At 52.6% G+C, this 17,456-nt stretch overlaps 1 protein-coding gene across 4 annotated transcripts in view; it reads right to left on the reverse strand.

Annotated features, from left to right (window-relative positions):
- GTPBP1 (GTP binding protein 1) overlaps window positions 1-17,456 on the reverse strand; it is a 37,516-nt gene that overhangs the window by 12,678 nt on the left and 7,382 nt on the right. For 2 of the 4 annotated variants that reach the window (XM_058741271.1, XM_058741272.1), the window contains exons 3-11: window positions 14,483-14,689; window positions 13,498-13,846; window positions 10,107-10,230; window positions 9,162-9,276; window positions 7,313-7,457; window positions 6,999-7,181; window positions 6,037-6,172; window positions 5,279-5,457; window positions 3,731-3,931 (exon numbers count right to left, since the gene is read on the reverse strand). In XM_058741271.1, coding sequence (XP_058597254.1) covers window positions 3,731-3,931; window positions 5,279-5,457; window positions 6,037-6,172; window positions 6,999-7,181; window positions 7,313-7,457; window positions 9,162-9,276; window positions 10,107-10,230; window positions 13,498-13,846; window positions 14,483-14,689 — 1,639 coding nt within the window. Of the gene's footprint in view, window positions 1-35; window positions 2,818-3,730; window positions 3,932-5,278; window positions 5,458-6,036; window positions 6,173-6,998; window positions 7,182-7,312; window positions 7,458-9,161; window positions 9,277-10,106; window positions 10,231-13,497; window positions 13,847-14,482; window positions 14,690-17,456 lie in introns of those variants that run through there. The other 2 variants (XM_058741270.1, XM_058741269.1) reach the window with 2 other exon arrangements.

Below are 17,456 nucleotides of genomic sequence, written 5' to 3' on the forward strand. Positions count from 1 at the left end.
TAGCTGCACGTACAGAAAGGGCAGGATTGGCCATGTCGAGATGATCAGTTAACAACTTTATTCTTTATCATCTACAAAAGGGCTGGTGTTTTGTTCCAAAGTGAGAGTTGGTAGGGCTGAGACCCGTAGGGGACCTTTGGAGTCCCTGTTAATGACAGTAAAACATTGTATTCAGTCAGCCCCTGCCAGCAGGTGTGGGCCTGGCGACCACAGATCCAAACCAACCTCCTGAGTGTCTGAGGACAGAGGCCAGGGTGGAGGCCGCAGCTTCCAAAAGTAAAGCGGTGATGCTCTTAGGGGCCAAAGAGTTCAGGCAAAACAAGGTCCCACCCTGGAGAAACCCTGTGGAAACACAGACGCCACAGTACCTCCCACGGGGACAGAGAGCGGGGGGGGGGGGGGGGGGGCGCTGCCCAATGCTAGAGTCCTCCACTTCCGAAGGCACCAGCGGGCAGAGGCCCCTATAAGCAGAACCAGGTCAAAAAGCAAGAAGGACACAGCACACCGAGGAACAGGCAGGGGCCAAAGGGCAAGGAGCAGAGCAGCTGCCTATGGATGGCCGCGGCGTGGGCCGGTGCAGGAATGAACGTGCCCACTGGAGGACTGCTCTCTGAGCTTGTTTCCTAACCGGAAAAATGGAACACCACCTCTTTCCTATCTAGTAGCTTCAAAATCAAACAAGTGAGGGAGACACCCAACAGCACAGCCACATCACAGAGACTTGTCAACACCACGTTTCTCCTTCCGAGCCTGCCTATCGCCACATGGACTTGGCAGCTGGTGCAGTGGTAAGCAGCACGGGGACCGTTCACTGGACACCTCCCATGTGCTGGGCACATCACAGCTTCACCGTACGTTCTCTCACCGAATCCTCACAACCCCCGTGACAGAGGCGCTTACCTCTTGCTCTAGACGAGGAAACTGAGGGTCAGAGAAGATTGGCAGCTTGGCCCCTGTCACCGCTGGCAGAGGAGCCTGGGTTTTGAAGCCACACATGCCCGAGAGGAGAAGCTGGGCTCCTCCTGACCCCGCCCTGCTCCACAGCTGGGGGCTCCAGAGAGGCACAGCCAGCATTCCCCATGGCAGCACCTCCACCTGAAGGGCCTGGGCCGGGAACATGACACCATCAACTTGGAACAAACTTTTATTTTCTGTGCCGGTCCGGTCAGTCCATGGCCATGGGTCAGTGGTAACTAGAAATAGTTGGAAGGAGGGGAGGGGAAGGGACCAGCAGTTTAGAAGCAAGAAGAATGGAGAGGGCTGGGATGGGAAGAAGGCAAGGCTGAGGAAGGACCCAGCCAGCTGGGTGTCTGCCCTGGTTAGAAGAACGTATCTCTACCCACCAGTCCACCCTAAACCAAGAGCTTCTGTCTGCAGCTCAGGCCAGGCTCGTTTGGGCCCCACGGTGCCATCTCTGGCCTGGAGGACCCCAGGCGGTGAATCTTCCAGAGGGCTTAATGCTCTGTGCTGGGCCTGGAAGAATCTTTTTCACAACCCCCTACCTAACCTCCCCACACCCCCACAGGGGCCTCCAAAACTGGGGCTCAGACCTTTCCCTGTTGTGCTCCTGTAGCAGCCAGCTGGGGCAACACGGCGGGGCTGTGGTAGGGAAGAGGAGTTCTAGCCCAGGCCTGGCTCAGAGGAACACATCCCCACCAATAGGAGATGCTGGTGAGCAGGACCCAGAGCGAGTTGATGCGAGTCCAGGTCAGCCATCAGTGCCCCCAGGCCCAACAAGATGCAGAGTTAAAGTTCAAGGGCCAAAGCCTCAGCTCAGCAGAATCAGCAGAGCAGGAGTTGCCCTGGCCTGGCCAGGCAAACAGGATTGTCTCCAAGGAGAAAAAAAAAACCCACCTGCTGTCTTTGGGTCAGTGGCAAGGGTCAGAGTTAGGGGCAGGAAGGGTCCTACAATCCAAGTGCCACTCCCCTCCACACATCTACAGGCTACAACTTAAGAGCTTTTGGCATAACATGGTTTTGGGTTTAAGGGGGTAAAAAAGGAGAGAGAAAAAAGGAGGCCACCACGCTCCATTCTGCTAAAATCCCCCTAGTCCCAGAAGGAAGGCTCCCTGCTCGGGCAGCAGCAGACACTGATGAATCCCCTAAGCCCTGAGTCCGGCTCTGTAGAGGGCTCTGGGCACAGACGAATGAGCACAGGGGAGGAGGGTGAGCACAGGGGAGGAGGGTGAGCACAGAGGAGTGATGTGCTCCTCAGCTTCTGAAAGCCCCTAAAGTTTGTCACAGAAACACACAGACGGATGGACAGATGGGCAGGCAGCCAGCTCCTGGAGGCTGGTGGCCACAGAGGATAAAAGGAGAAAGACTGCCAGGGCCCTGACTGGCTACACTTCTGCACCACACACCCACCCACCCACCTACCCACACACACACACACACACACACACACACACACACACACACACACACACTAGAGAGAGAGATAATAAAAAGAATAAAAACTAAGGGCCCAGATATACAAAAAATGTGAGTAAGGAAGAAGGCAGGGAAGAAGGTAGATGATGGTCAGTCCTCCGGAAGTCTGGCCACCTTCCTCAGCTTATAAATTACAACCCCCCTGGAAAATGGGGGTGGGGGGAGCATGATGAGGCTCCAGCTGTGGCCTGGGGGAGGACGGGTGGTGGTCAGAGCTGCTCTGGCCCATCTGGTGGCACAGTGGCCAGAGTACAAGGATCCCTTGGGTGGTGGGGGTGGGCCAGGGGAGATTCAGCAGCCGCTGGCAGGAGTCACGCAGGCCCCCTGGGACTTCACTTTGTGACGCTGGCCCCCCCGTCGCCGGCCCCCGCTGCTGGGCTTGGGCTGAAAGGGAGAAAGAAGGAGCTTGAAAAGTAGTGGCCCACTGGGAGCAGGGCAGGGCGGCACAGGGGCAAGGCAGCGGGAAGAGGGGCGGGAGGAAAGCCAGCAGGCGGTATGGTCCCAGCCTAGCCCGAGCCGTCAGCTACTGTGTGACTTAGAGCACAGCACTTCTCTGTCAGATGGAGCCGCCATCCACCCTGTCTCCCTAGCGGGCAGGTCACACTTGACGACAGTGAGCCGTTCTGAGAAGCACAAGGAGAGCAGGAACCAACACCTGCCCCCACTGATACAGAGAGAAAGGCTCAATGTGGGACAGAAAACAGAAAGGACAGGTCCAAGCAGAAGTTTCCTTCTCCAAAGCGGGGTCAGATGGAGAAGACACCGGAAGGAGCAATATGAGGGGACGAACGGGACAGAACTGGGGGACAAACCTAACAGGAGATGCCAAGCGACAACCACACTGGCACGGGGCCCAAGGCCACCTACTCCACCCCTGCCACACAGGACGACCCTCTAAGGCAGGGCCTTTCCAACCTTCTGGACCACCACAGACATACCCCACTCCCCCCCCCCCACACACAGACCGCAAGCACTCTTACTCAGAGAGGGAACCCCTGACAATTTTCTATTCTGATTATTGACACCAAATGCTAAGCAGGACCGACTAAACTGGGCTTTCTACAGGGCTTTCTACAGTGTTCGAAGAACACTCTGCCTCAAGAGACAACCAGCACACACTTAGCACTCACGTGCCAAGAGCTGGAGGGGAGGCACCTTCTATGAACTGCAGACACGGCAGCTGAGCACAGGCTGCCCGAAGCTCTCCTGTCACCCCCACTGGCTAGAGGAACAGCCACCCTCCCACTGCCACCCTGAGGTGGTCAGGGGACCAGACTGGCCCGAGAAGTCCACTCACCTGTGCCTGGAGACCGCTGGACAAAGCCGGCTGCACCGTCCCTAGAGAGCAAGCTTCATCTCCAGGCGGGGGTGCCCCTACTGCTGGCCCTCCAGACGGGCCTCCCTCTTCTCGTTTGGCCAGGGGGCCCTTTTTTGTTGACTGCATTTTAATCTGCTGGGGCTTCGAATTCATCGGGGAGTTGTTGGTGGTCTGGAGGAGCTGCAGGAGCCAAGGAGTTGAAGATGGGGCCGGAGCCGCAGGCAGTGACGTCAGCTCCGCTGCCCAGGCCCTGTGCCTCCGCCCCCAGGGACCTCCCCCTCCTTGGCCCGGCTAGCCCTGGGCGAGGTGGGCGGTAGGGAGGCCGTGACAGTGGCAGCCAGATGAAGGGAGGTCTTCATTCCCACTCAGTGTCTCGGGGCTGCTCCAACCCAGGCTGACGTCTTGCCTGCCTCAGCCCAGCCCAGAGTGGCTCTATCCTAGCCCCTGCCCCAGCTGCTCTTCCCGCAGGCCACTGTGAATCTTGTCAACCTCCCACCTAGCCTCGCTCCTAGCTGGAGTCCAGCCTGCCCAGAACCTTGTGAACCCAACTTGAGGCTCTCTTCCTTGCTAAGCTGGCTGAACTCCTCAGGGAATCAACTGAATCCCCTGCTGCCCCCCGTGACAAGAGTCTGGGGCAGGCTTTAACTTCAGGCCTCCCAAAGAAACCACCTGAATGCCTCAGCACCTGGAAACATCTGGAGTGTGGCTTTCATGAATCTTAAGAGCTCCCACCCAGGAGAGACTGATTTAAAGCCTTCCCTTGTGGTCTAAGTTCAATCTCAAAGCAGGGAGGAGGCCTGGCTACACCCCCAAGGGCACTATGGCACGTGCTGGCAGCTTCTGCCACTCTCAGCCAGCCCCAGAGGCAAGCAGCCTTCAAAGATACGATCTTCCACCCACAGTACAGCCCTTGGAATTGCCTGGATGAGCCTGAGAAAGGCCGTTCTGGAGGCAAGGCCAGCCTGAGGTGGATCCCAAGATCTCACACAGGCTGTTTAGAGCAAGAATCAAACCACTCTATCAACTGCCCCTACGCAAGAACATGGGTGAAGCCCGCAGAGGGCATGAAGTGGGCTCCACGACACAGAAACAGCTCAAGCCCAGGCACCCTAGCTGTCCAACAGTCACTATATCCTGACCCACTGCTGTCAGGGTGCCCCCCCCCCCCCCCCCCCCCCCCCGAGCCAGGCCACTGGAGCCTATGCCTGGCACCTCAGAGGCCGACCATAGCTGGGACCAGATACTTTCCTACCACTGTTTCCTAGGTAGGACAGCCAGGCCTCAACCCCACCTCCTCTCCTCCACAGTCACCACCAAAGCCCAGGGAGGCAGAAGGCCCAGAGACACCTCTCGGGAAAGAGAGAACCACCTGAGCACTGTTTTAGCTCTCCCAAGGCAGGAACTAGTGCCTCTGTCCCTGGCAGTTAGCAGGATTCTGCAGGGCTTCTCCTGTTGTGCTCACAGTCTGAGAATGGGATGGTCCCCAGGACTCCCTGGGACTGGGCAAAGAGGTCCTCCTGGCCATACCTTGGTGATGGTGCCCACGGCCTTGGTGCGGCCTTCCCGAAACACCAGCCGCTGGTCTATGTGCAGGTACTCAGGGGTCTTGATGAAGCGGAAGTGCACGGTGGCCTTGTCCCCGGTGCGCAGACAGTCCTTGTCCATGCTCAGAATGGTGGCCGTCTGCCGGATGCTCCCACAGTGAACTGTCAAAAGAGCCAGGAGGTCAGGATAGGACTCAGCTGCTCAGTGGCCCCCAGGCAGGAGAGAGAGCATGGCACACGCTTGAGCTGTGGCCAGCTACAGGCCTCAGGGGACCGCGTGTGGCCAAGCGAGCTGGAGTTCCGCTCTTTGGTCTGCTCCTGCTGCACACTGTCAGACCCCACCTGTCCCCGGACCCACAGTCCTGGTCCCCAAATACAGGGCACTCTGTTTGCATGTGTACCTTCTCTAGACTGTTGGCCTCTTGACAGCAGAGTTTGCCCATCTCTCTGTTCCTGGCACCTTGGCAACACTGCCTGGCACATAACAGGCCGACGTTTGCTAAAGGAGTGAGTGTGAGGCTCTTGAGGGCAAGTCTGGGCCTCCAGAGCCCGGCACAGAACCGGCACTCAGCTAATGTGTGCAGGAACTGATTAAACCCTGCGGCTTGTGGGCAGAACAGAGGGGAAGGCATCACTAAACACGACGGAGACCTGACTCTGGGGTTTGGGGAGCTGTTAACACTTTGTTGAGGGAGTTAGAGCAGAGGGCCTCCTGGGCTGGCAGTGGCCTTAGACACCTACCCATGGCCTGGTAGCGTGGACTGATCGTGGTGGGGTGGTGGAGGACAAGGATCTCGGCCTCAAACTCCCAGGATGCTTGGGGATTCAAGCGTGGGGAAACCATCACCATGCCCTTGCGGATGGACGAGCGCTTGATCTGAAAGAAAGAGGGAATCCCAGACCTCAGGGATAATGATGCCCAGGATTCTATCCCCTGGTCCCAGAGGACCAGGCGTCCCCTCTGGGAATGAAGACCACCCCAGCTCAGCCTTGCCCTCTTACTGCACTGGACCACAGGCCTTCCAGGTGGACAATACAAGGCCGGCTTAAGTGCTATATGGGAAGCTTAAACATTGCTCTGCGGGGCAGCGGGGGCGGGGAGGGGTGGTTGTGTCAGGAAAGGCTTCACACAGGAAGTGGCATTTCAGCTGGGCCTTGATGGATGATGAATAAGAATTAAGTGGAGGTGAGAGGGCACAGGCAGGCGAGTATACAGATGTCAGAGACAGGGTGAGCATGATGACTGCTGGAGGGAGTAAGGAAATCCCATTCCATTGGTTAATTTGATTGGCAGGGAAGGCAGGTGACCCTATAGCTGGCACTCATCCCAAGTCCTGAGGGATGGAAGGTTGAATGGGAGGAGGATCTGGCATGGACCCCAATGGCCCTTTGCAGTGGGACCATCTGCATAGGAGGGAAGTGTCTTTCTGACCTCACCACTGAGTTGGGGGACCCTCCTCAGGCACTAGAAGGGGGAACAGAGCTGAGGAGGCAGGTCGGCCTGGGTTCAAGTCCTGGCTATAGCACTTACTAGTTGTGTGTTCCTAGGTAAGTCACCTGGGCTCCCTGAGCCCCCGTTTTCTCACCTGTAAAAGTGAGGTCAGTAATCCCTGCCTTACTGAGCAGCCAGGACAACTGCAGATGGCCCTGAGCCCAGCATAACGGAACCCGAGGGGGCTGTTCTTCATATTCTAGACACTCACCTTCTTCAGCGCAAAGGAGGCCGTCTGGCCCCCCCGCACCTCCTTGACAGGCATGCGCTTGCGGTGGATTGATTTGACAGCAATGGACAGGAAGTTACCCAGGGGATCTGGGCCCAGCAGCAGTGTGTCATTCAGCTTGATCAGGCCTCTCAGCGTTGTCCCCGACACCACTGTCCCCACACCCTGCAGAGAAGGCCAAGGCCCAGTAAGTCTATGCCTACTCAGACCCTCTCCACCGTATACTTGTCCTGATGCCCCTGTAGGAAGTGCCCACCCAGTCTCCCACGCCGCTCGGTCCACCAGAAGCCACTCACTGGGACAGAGTAAGTGTCGTCAATCTGAAACTCGGCGGGCTCTTCCTCTCGGTAGCTGGTGCGGGGAGAGAGGAGGTTGAGGAACATCTTCAGCAGATCTAGGTTCTCACCTGTGACGTTGGAGATCTGGAATATCGGGCACATCCTAAGTGGAGGGTGGAGAAAGACAAAGGAGCTCAGATGGCCAGCTACTGGGTGACAGGGTGGGAAAGGTAAGCACGTGCTGCTTGCTAAGGGCCCCCGGCCTCCTAGGGCTCTACGCCTCTGCCCTGACCTTCCAAGGGCTGGCCAGACCTGCTCTAAGGCCTTCTTCTCTCACTCAGTTTTCTCTCTGAAATCTGTCCCCTCGTCCCTGTCCTTCCACCACTGCTCTATTTGGGGCTCGTATGACTGCCTCTTCTTCCTAAAGCACACACATGCTTGTTTAAAATTCTTACCTGCCTTTCTGCTGCAGAGGAGACAGCTTGACTTCCCTCTGTCCAGCATGTCGGCAGGTTTATTTCCCTCAAATTCCTGTCTGCCAGCCAGACCAGAGAACCTTTGCTTCTCCCGAAAGCCTAACACTTTTTTGCTCCCCGTGTGTATCTTCACTCTGATCCTCCTGCCTGAATTTCTTCCCTTTTACCCAACTAAAAAACCCTCTCATCCTTCAGAGCCCATCTCCAATGCAGATTTTTCCAGGAAACCCTTCCCGGATGGGCACTCTTGACTCCTGCCAGCTCTTGGAAAACTTTTTGTGTCTGTTACATGTGACTACATCTCAGTTTCCATCAGTCATTACAATAGGCTCTCTGTCTCCTATCCAGGGTTAATCAGAGTTTTCAAGATTGGGAATTATATAGTCTCCATAGCTTCTAGAATAACACCTGCACAGAAGAGGCGCTCAGAACGAAATGAAATGAAATGGGGCCAGCTAAAACATACCCCCTCTGCTGGCCGCCTGGTGGTACTGAAGACAGCATCAGGGCACAGCCATAGACCAAAATGCCAGGCTGCTCTGGGTTCTGCACTACAGACCAAGCCAGGAGGCGATGGCTCCTAAGCAGCCCCCAGACTCTGGGAAAAGGAGCAAACTTAACAAAGTTCACTATTATCAAGAGAGTAGCTCTCTGACCAAGGAGGTGACCACCCTGAGGACAAAGACTGTGCCTGAGTTAACTGTGAATCCTCAATGCCCGGATGAAGAACCTGGCACAGAACAAACATCCAATAAGTGTTTATGGAATCAAAGGATACACTAATAAGTAAATGCCAAAACTGATCTGTGATGAGACAGCTTTTGGGGGACAACAGTATAAAAAATTAATAATAAGGGGCGCCTGGGTGGCTCAGTCGGTAAGCGTCCGACTTCAGCTCAGGTCATGATCTCGCGGTTCGTGAGTTCGAGCCCTGCATCGATCGGGCTCTGTGCTAACAGCTCAGAGCCTGGAGCCTGCTTCGGATTCTGTGTCTCCCTCTCTCTCTGGTCCTCCCCCACTCACACTCTGTCTCTCTCTCAAAAATAAATAAACATTAAAAAAAATTTTTTTTAATTAATAATGTTATAAAAATGGCTGCGTTTGTATCACACAGCAGCCAGACACAGGGCTAAGTGCTTTACATACATCATTTCCAACACTTATGAGAACGCCATGGAGAAGGGAATATTATTCCCATTTCACAGGTAAGAAGACACTGAAGCCTCAGCTGAGATTCCAACCTCAGCAAGGCCAGCACCTCAGAATATGGGTTGCCTGACAGAACTTCTGGGCAACACTGCCCAGCTAGGAGAACCTGTACTGAGTTCAGAATCTTCTAGTCCATCCAATCTCTATGCCTGCCCAGAAGTGAGTGCTCACTACCCATTTACCTCTCAGAGCTGAAGTTGGAGGCCGTAACAATCACATCATCCTTGCTCTGTACCAACACAGGGATCTTCCGGCAGCCTGGCGACTTCAGCAGGCGCTGTAACAGCTTCAGGGTTTCTTAAAGGGTGAAATGGAACACAATTAGGGGGACACAGCTTTCTCTTTGGCCAGGCTTCCAGAGCAAGACTGGTCCACTCCTTACTGACATAAGCAGGAGACAGATGGACAGAACAGCATTAAATGGCAGCCCTGGAGAAGCTAAAGGAGGATCAAAACCTGGGGTGGGTAGGTGCTTGCTAGAGTTGAAAAGAGCATAGATAAGGTCTCTCTGGTAAGGTTACAAGTCTGAAACCGGTCAGATTTCTCCAGAGTCTCTAAAAGACCCACATCCTGTAAGCCACGACAAAGCCAATGTTCTCAGAATGTTCTGCTTCCTCGATAAAAATTCATCTGACAAAGGACCTCTAAGACATTTACACATCCACAGAAGCCCTTATGAGGCATTCCAAAAGGACACCTCTCTACTTCTCATCTACCGTCTGTAGCAGTGAGGAAGAAATGTGAGGCTGTTCTGAAGCCTTTGGTGATAGAAGGCAATCAGACCCTCTGCCCAAATGTCTCCATATATATCCCGTTTAGATGCTAAAAGCCAATGCCCTGGCCCTGTGGCCAGCTGAAAAGAGGTGCCAGATCAGGGATCTCAAGAATCCTATATTTGGAACCAGAAGGAACAAAGAGCAGGGCATAATTCGAGGGTGTGCTCAGACCAAGAGCTAAACAAAGGAGGAAGCAGAAGATTCCGGGTTGACGGAAATTCAGACCAAGGTCTGAGCACAAGGGAAAAAAGCAAAAGATTCTGGGCTGAAGCCCTGGCAGCACCACCAAGGAGCCACAGTGGGCGACAGCCCCAAATAGAGAGACTGCTGCTAGCTGCAAGCTTCACTTACCTTGTAGGATGTTGGCAGGACACATGTCAATCTTGGTGACCACCACAAAGACAGGCACATTGAGTGCCAATGCCAGGCCCAGATGTTCCTTGGTCATCCCCACGATGCCAGCATTGCTCCCCACCTGCCCCAACACAGAAGCAACGGTCAGGACAAGGGAGACAGAGTAAGGGTGAGCACAGGGGCTCAAAGAAGGCTGGGGTAAGAGAGAGCTCCCATCTCTGAGGCTTCCATCAGAACAGGACACATGGGGCAGAAGTCTTGGGCCGGAAACCAAACAGCTGTAGATGGAAGCTGGGCTAGGCACCAATGGCTTTGACCTCTGATTTAACCATGTAGGCTATCCAAATCAGAGGAGACTTGGAAACGATAAAAAAGACAAACTCAGACAGTCTGGGAAAACAACCGTCTAGAGCCATCAAGGATACATTCAGTTTAACATCACTGGCCTCCAGTTTCCTGGTCTATAAAATGGAGCAGTAATGACATCCACTTTAGAGGGCCTGTTAAGGTTCAAGTGTCATAACATACGTCAGAGATCCAATACAACCGGCACGAATGAGGTGTTCAGGCAATGGCAGCCGTTGTTATTGTTACTGGTCCTTCCCCTAACAATAAATGTTTTAAAATATCACCATAAAGGCTGCCCAAATAAACTAGGGCACATGTACAAGTGTGCCATACAAAACGTACCAAGCATGCTATCAAAAAGAAAGAGAGACTCCTATCTACTGATATGGGTTAATCTGTAAGACATGTTTTTAAGAGGAAAAAAAAGGCAAGGTGTATGTAGCATGCTACCGTTAAAAGGGTGTAGAATGGATCAGGGTTTGAAAAAAGCAGCTTTAAGAAACTTGGGGAACATCTGAGATAATACAAACACTTAGAGCCTAGATATTGGAGGATATTAGGGAACTCGTGTTCATCTTCCCAGCTACAGTAACAGTAGGAGACAGTTCTTACTTTTAGGAGCTGTGTGCTGAAGTATTTGGGGGTCAAGAGTCACAATGCCTATAGTCTGTCAAATGGTTCAACCAAAACAACAAAAACACACATATGCATCCATCACAAACACAGATGAACACAGCAAAATGTTAATGATTGTTGAATCCGAGCAGTGGGTCGATGGTATTCGCTGTACTATTCCTTCAACTTTCCTGACTGTCTGAAATTGGAGGGAGAGAATACATCCGCATTTGCTGGTAGGATTACAAAATATCTCTGGAGACTACATACGAAACTGGAAATACTGGTTGCCCTGGAGAGGAAATGGAACAGAGGAGGAAGGGAGACATTTCAGTAGAAGCATTTTGGTGTCTTTTTGTTTTTGTGCCATAAGAATGCGCTACTTACTAAAACTTACTAAAATTGAGTTCAAGTTGTTATGACGGGGCACCTGGGTGGCTCAGTCTGTTAAATGTCTGACTCTTGATTTCGGCTCATGTCATGATCTCACGGTTTGTGAGATCGAGCCCTGTGTCAGCCTGTCAGCCTGTGCTGAAGGCACAGAGCCTGCTTGGGATTCTCTCTCCCTCTCTCTCTGCCCTTCCCCTGCTCCTGCGCACATGCTTGCGCTTGCTCACTCGCTCGCTCTCTCAAAATAAATATGGTCATAACATATTTACATAGCGTTTAATACATGCCAGAACGGTTTCTTCCCCTTTTAAAATGTGTTAAAGTTTATTGATTTGAGAGAGAGAAGCACAAGTGGGGTAGGGGGAGAGAGAGAGGGAGAGAGAATTCCAAGCAGGCTCCGAGCTGTTAGCGCTGAGCCCGACCATGGGGCTCGAACTCACTAACCGTGAGATCACGACCTGAGCCGAAATCAAGAGTTGGATGCTTAACCGACTGAGCCACCCGGGTGCCCCTTACATTCCAGAACGGTTTCAAGCGATGCCCTTCATTTGATCGCACTTCACAGGTGAGCCACTATCCCACTGACACAGACGTCCTCTGCCATGTTCCCTTCTGCTCACACCAAGACACCTCCTCTCTCTTCCTTCTAATTCTTCCCGTTTCTTCCAACCACCTTGCCTATCCAACCCAGACTTGTTTGCATTCTTTCCAGCTGGGATAAGAGAATGCTCCATCGCTCTGTTGTCTATATATTTTATAGACTCCTTTCCCCCCCGGAAATTTATTATCATGGAGCCATGATGATTTCATGTTTTCTACAGAAATTTTTAATATTTGAATTACAGCCTAAAAGTCAGATAATGTAGAACATTTCATCTAGGGTGAAGGTATTTCCTTTAATTGCCCTTGTTCACTATACTTAGTTAGAAAAATGCTTACTTTACACTGGTTTCTACACCTTTCTTAACAGTCCCCCAAATACGCCCTATGGCTCTTCCTCTGAAACCCCTTCTTGTAGAAGTTTTTCTTAGCCCAAAGTTGGTGGTGGCCCCTGAAATGCTCAAGGATATGGGAGATCCTGATTTAATGAGATCCCAAGAACCTTGGGTAGAGAGCCACCAAGAGTGTTCACACATATGCTCTGCTCCTTTACTCTCCAGTTTGGGGAGAATTTGCCTGAGAACCTGTGTTTGTGGGGCAACTTGATCAATTATGCTCTCAACAGATGTTTGTGTTTACTACACTTATTAATACAGGCAGCTGGAGGAACCAGGAAATGGGGAAGGGCTTTGAGAAGCACTTGCCAAAGGAAAACTTGCTCACTTGTGCTCTCCGTGGAAGCTGTGAAGCTGTGTGCAAGGCAGTGGGCCTCACAGACTCCCACATGCTGTCCAGGGAAGAAAATCAGTGGGACCCAAATGGAAACTTTGCAACATGATCCAACACAGAAGCCTCTGCTCCCTTTCCTTTTCAGTTGATCTATATTTTGATGAGCTGCCAAAAAATCTACTCACTGGACTGTAAGCTCTACGGGAGCCCGGGGTGGCCCTGTATCCTTCAGGCCCCAGGAACGGTGCCAGGCCCACGGGAGCCTCTCCTCCCAGGCTTTGACAGAGGTGACCTCCCGGGCCCCTCTTGATTGCCATCTGTGCTCTCTTCCATTTCCTCCCAGGTTCGTCGTCTCTGGGGGTGCCACCTAGTATCACCTCCACAAAGCAGCCTAACCCCGCCATGGGAAAACATTTCTGAAGGTGGTAAGTGAGCCCCAGGAGAAACCCTCCTCTATGCCTCTCTGAAAAATAAAACAGGTCTGCAACCGGCACCAGGGGGAGAGATCGAGGTACGTACACCACCAAGGTACAAGACCACAGCACTCAGGGGACCAGGCATCCCTGTAAAATGTGTCATCCTTACCCAGCGTCAAAGCCCCAAATCAACAGGCCTCTGTCGCAGAACAATCTCTAGCACTCGCGCGTCACCACCTCCCCAACAACCCAGCTGGAGCCTCCCCTCCTCAGGAGTGCTTCCCACTTACCATGAGCATGCAGAAGTCCGGCAAATGACCTGTCATGCCAAAGACAGTGGTCTTCAGGTACTTCTCATGGCCAGCCAAGTCGATGAAGGTAATGACCTTAGTGGATTTCTCACAAATCTTTGTCCATTCCAGGCTGCCACCGTGGCTGTCTGGCTTGTTTACCACATTGCCTTCACTGTCAAAGCCCAGGATGTCGTTGCCCACACTGCTGGTGCGACCAGATTCAATCTCATGTTTGTGGCGGAAGAGTTTCTGGCGGGCAAAGCCTCGGCCGTTGTCCAGCTCCCCGTGTGTCAGGACCCCCAAAAGCGTGCTTTTGCCGGCATCCACGTTGCCTACCACTGCTACCCTGCATGTACACGAACCCATACATCCTTGTGAGAGTTAGTGGGTAAGCAAAGTGAACCCGAGTACCTGGATCTCTAAGGACACACTGCCCCTGAGCCTCTGTAGCCCACTGCTCCTCCCACTCGTGGCTGAGCACATTGGGAATGTCCCTGGAAGCACAGCCTCCAGAGTAGAAAGAATTATTTCGGAGGAACCAGACTCCCATCACGATGGCCTTCTCTCTTGACGTCGTCCACTAGCTTCCTCAAAGCTGCCAGACAGGAGCCCCAAGCCGGCAGAGGCACAAAGTGCTCCCCTCCAATATCCTGGTTTTCAGCCTCACAGGTTGATTAGAGGAGACAACGTAGCCTCGGATAAGAAAAGGGTGCCTGGGTGGCTCAGTCGGTTAAGAAAAGGCAGCCCACACAGTGGCCACAAATGGATGGCTGGCCTCCACTCTTACCAAATGGAAATATTCAGGGAGGGGGAAGTACAGAAGCAGAAAACAGAGCTATCCTATCTCTGGACACTCTTTCCTGGCCTCAGAAAGGGAAGGAGTGTCAAGTGCCAGAGGTTCAATCGCTGCTTCCGTGAAGCCCTAGACCGCAGGGTCACGCAGGGGTTCAGAACCCCTGAACCGTTCCGAAGGCCTCCTCACCTGACCTCCAGGAAGTCATTGTCTCCTACTCGTTTCCGGACCAGGTAATCACGCACACGGCCCCCCGCTTCTTGGCGTTCCCGCAGGAGGATGACATCAGCCTCTATCTGTTCCGCCATGCTCTTCACTGTGGCGTAGGAGGCCTCCATGTCAGCTTCGCTCAGTCCATACTCAGTCCCATCTGGTGACAAGAGCCCAGACATCAGCCTGCCAACAAGTCAGCCGTTCAGCCACCCCCACCAAACCGCACCCCCCCCCCCCCACCGACCCCAGGCACTGGAGAGCAACACCGCTCTCTCTACCTGACACTTTTCAAAAACTTGGGCACACACAGAGTTAATAAATAATAGTGCCACGGGCTTCCCCTTGAAGCAGGGTATTCGCTAATTCATTCGACAGTAATCACTAAGACTCTCCAAGGTTTTATGCCAAGTCTCATGCTGGGTACTGGGAGTACAGGTGCCCTCGGCGAGCTCACAGCCCAGCGGGAGAGGCCGAAAATTAATTAATTGCAATACAACTTGAGTGCTTTACTATAGAATTGTACAAAGGGAACGTAAAGTGTAAGCCACTGGCACAGCCTAGGGAAGCTGAGGACAGCTCTGCAGGATGCCGAGTCCAAGCTGGGTCTCCAAGTATGAAAAATGGGCCTACGGAGAAAGGAGTAAAAACATCCTAGGCAGAGGAGCAAAGCACGGAGCATGGCAGATCACGGCACATTCAAGGACCAATAAGCAGCTTGGTGTGTTGGGGAGCAGGATGTCAAGTGGTGAGAGACCCTACAAGGGGTGAGAGCCGTTAAGAGCAGACAGACACCAGACAGCAGCAAAACACATTATGTACCAGGCAGTGGGAAGCTTTGGGAGTTCAGGCAGGGGTGTAACACGATCAGATTCACTGTCGGCTAGAAAGAGGTCTTGAGCAGCAACAGAAAGTATGCACTGGCAAGGGAGAGACCAGAGAGGGGGAGCCCGGTTAGGAACTAATTCTAATAACCCAAGCAAGAAATGATGAGGACAGGAGGCAAAGGAAAATTGGGAGAGAATTTAAGAATGATTTTAGGGATAGATTTTTAACTGAGGTGGCTCAGGTGAAACATCCAGCAAGTAGCCGGAAAAAATGAGTCTGAGCTCAGAATGAGGAAGGGAGTCCAACGGAAAGACATGGACCAATCAACCAAATCACCAGAGTGTCTACGGTAAGGTAATCCCAGCGAGGTGCTTTCAACTTGGGATCATTCAATTCCTCCCACAAGAGCTCGTCGGCTTTTCCTCCAGCCTCTGGGTCTCAGAGAGCGAGTGCCTCTGCCCCTTCCCCAGGCTAATCCCCCAGCATGTGCCCAACCCCTTCTCTTCTACTGCCTCTCAAAGACTTTACACTGCCTTTTCCCACCCCCTCTTCCCTTCTACCACCAAGCATCTCAAGGGAGTGATCACACCTGCTGACTGTATTTCTGAGGACTCTGGAAGAAATTAATTTTCAAGTCATGAATGGCCTTCAACCACTCATCTAATGCCCTTTACTTGACCCCCTACAACACTGGACACTGCTGGCTACCCTACCTTTGCTTCCCGAAGCACTTCCCTCCCATGCTGCCTGCCTATTGCCTGAACTCTTCTGATTTACCTCTCTACCCTCTGTCTGGTTCCTTCCTCTCTCAGTGGTCCTCTTCTCTAGCCTCTGAACATTTATTTCCCTTGGCCATCTCATCCTATGGCTCCAACCGTCACTTTGTAAACGACAAAAACACTCATTTCTAGCACTGTCCTCTTCAAAGAGCTCCAGACTGGATTTCCAGTTGCATGCGTGAGAACTCTTAGAAGCCCGGCATCTAAACTCAACCACTCCACACCCCTTTTTAAACCACAGCACAAAAACGAACACTGCTAGTAAAGCACTTTAGTCCTCCGTGCAATCCTATGGGGTAAGCATTACTGTTCCCATTTAGCAATGAGATAAACAGGACCCGGAGAGGTCTCAGAGCTGGTAGACAGCCAAGGGGCCGTGGGCGTTTGGGTTTTCTGATTCCAAACGTAGAGCCTTTTCCTCTGGCCAGGGTTCCTCTTCGTGCCCGGCCAGTTCCTCCCCTGCCTTCCCTACTTCTGATGGCAACACTACCTTTCCAGTCACCCAGGCTCAACACTCATCCCTCCAGTCCTGATTCTAGCTTTACGCCTCGCCCTTCCGTCCTTGTCCCTGCTCTCCTGTTGCCAATCCAGTGCCACCAGCCCAATTCAGGCCCTGTTCCACCTCAAACACTACAAGACCCCTAGCTGGTCGTAGCACATCCCGGCTTTATTCCCTGCAACCCATCCTGCATACACACAAGCTTAAGCTCCTGATCCAGGCACAGTTCTGGCGTTGTTACTTCCAAGTCAAACCCTCGGGCTCCCCCAGTCCAGTAGCAACCGGTTCCAATTTCTTCAAGGTCTCCCCCATTTATCCCACACCTCCTCCTGTTTTGTCCCAACGCAAGTGGCTCAGTTACCATCCCTCCTTGTCCCCTACACTTCTTCAGATCTATTCCTTTGCTTACGTATTTCCCATCCTAGAAAGCACATCAGCACACCACACACTACCCCCCTTGTGGAATAGGGTTCTGGATGCATGTCTTCCCCCACTATATACAAGGATCTTGAGGACAGGGTATCTCAAACATTCCCTGGATGCCCCATGAGGGTGCTTTTCCTCCATCAAGTCCTCAAATGTTTACAAAATGCAAAAAAAAAAAAAAAAAAAAAAAGAAAGAAAGAAAGAAAGAAAGAGAGAAAGAAAAGAAAAGAAAAGAATACAGAGGGATTGGTTGGGCTGAGGAGTTCCCGAACGCATGGCCTACTTAGCTCTAGAAATCTTCTAGGTTAGAGAAGGGCTTACTGAAAGTGTTCCTAAGAGAAAGACTGCTAACCTTGCCATTCTAGCCAGACTCCCAAATTCTATCCAACCTTCCCTGCTTCTGGTACAACAAAATGCTTCC

The sequence above is a fragment of the Neofelis nebulosa genome, chromosome 8 (assembly GCF_028018385.1).
Source record: "Neofelis nebulosa isolate mNeoNeb1 chromosome 8, mNeoNeb1.pri, whole genome shotgun sequence".
Lineage (NCBI taxonomy): Eukaryota > Metazoa > Chordata > Mammalia > Carnivora > Felidae > Neofelis > Neofelis nebulosa.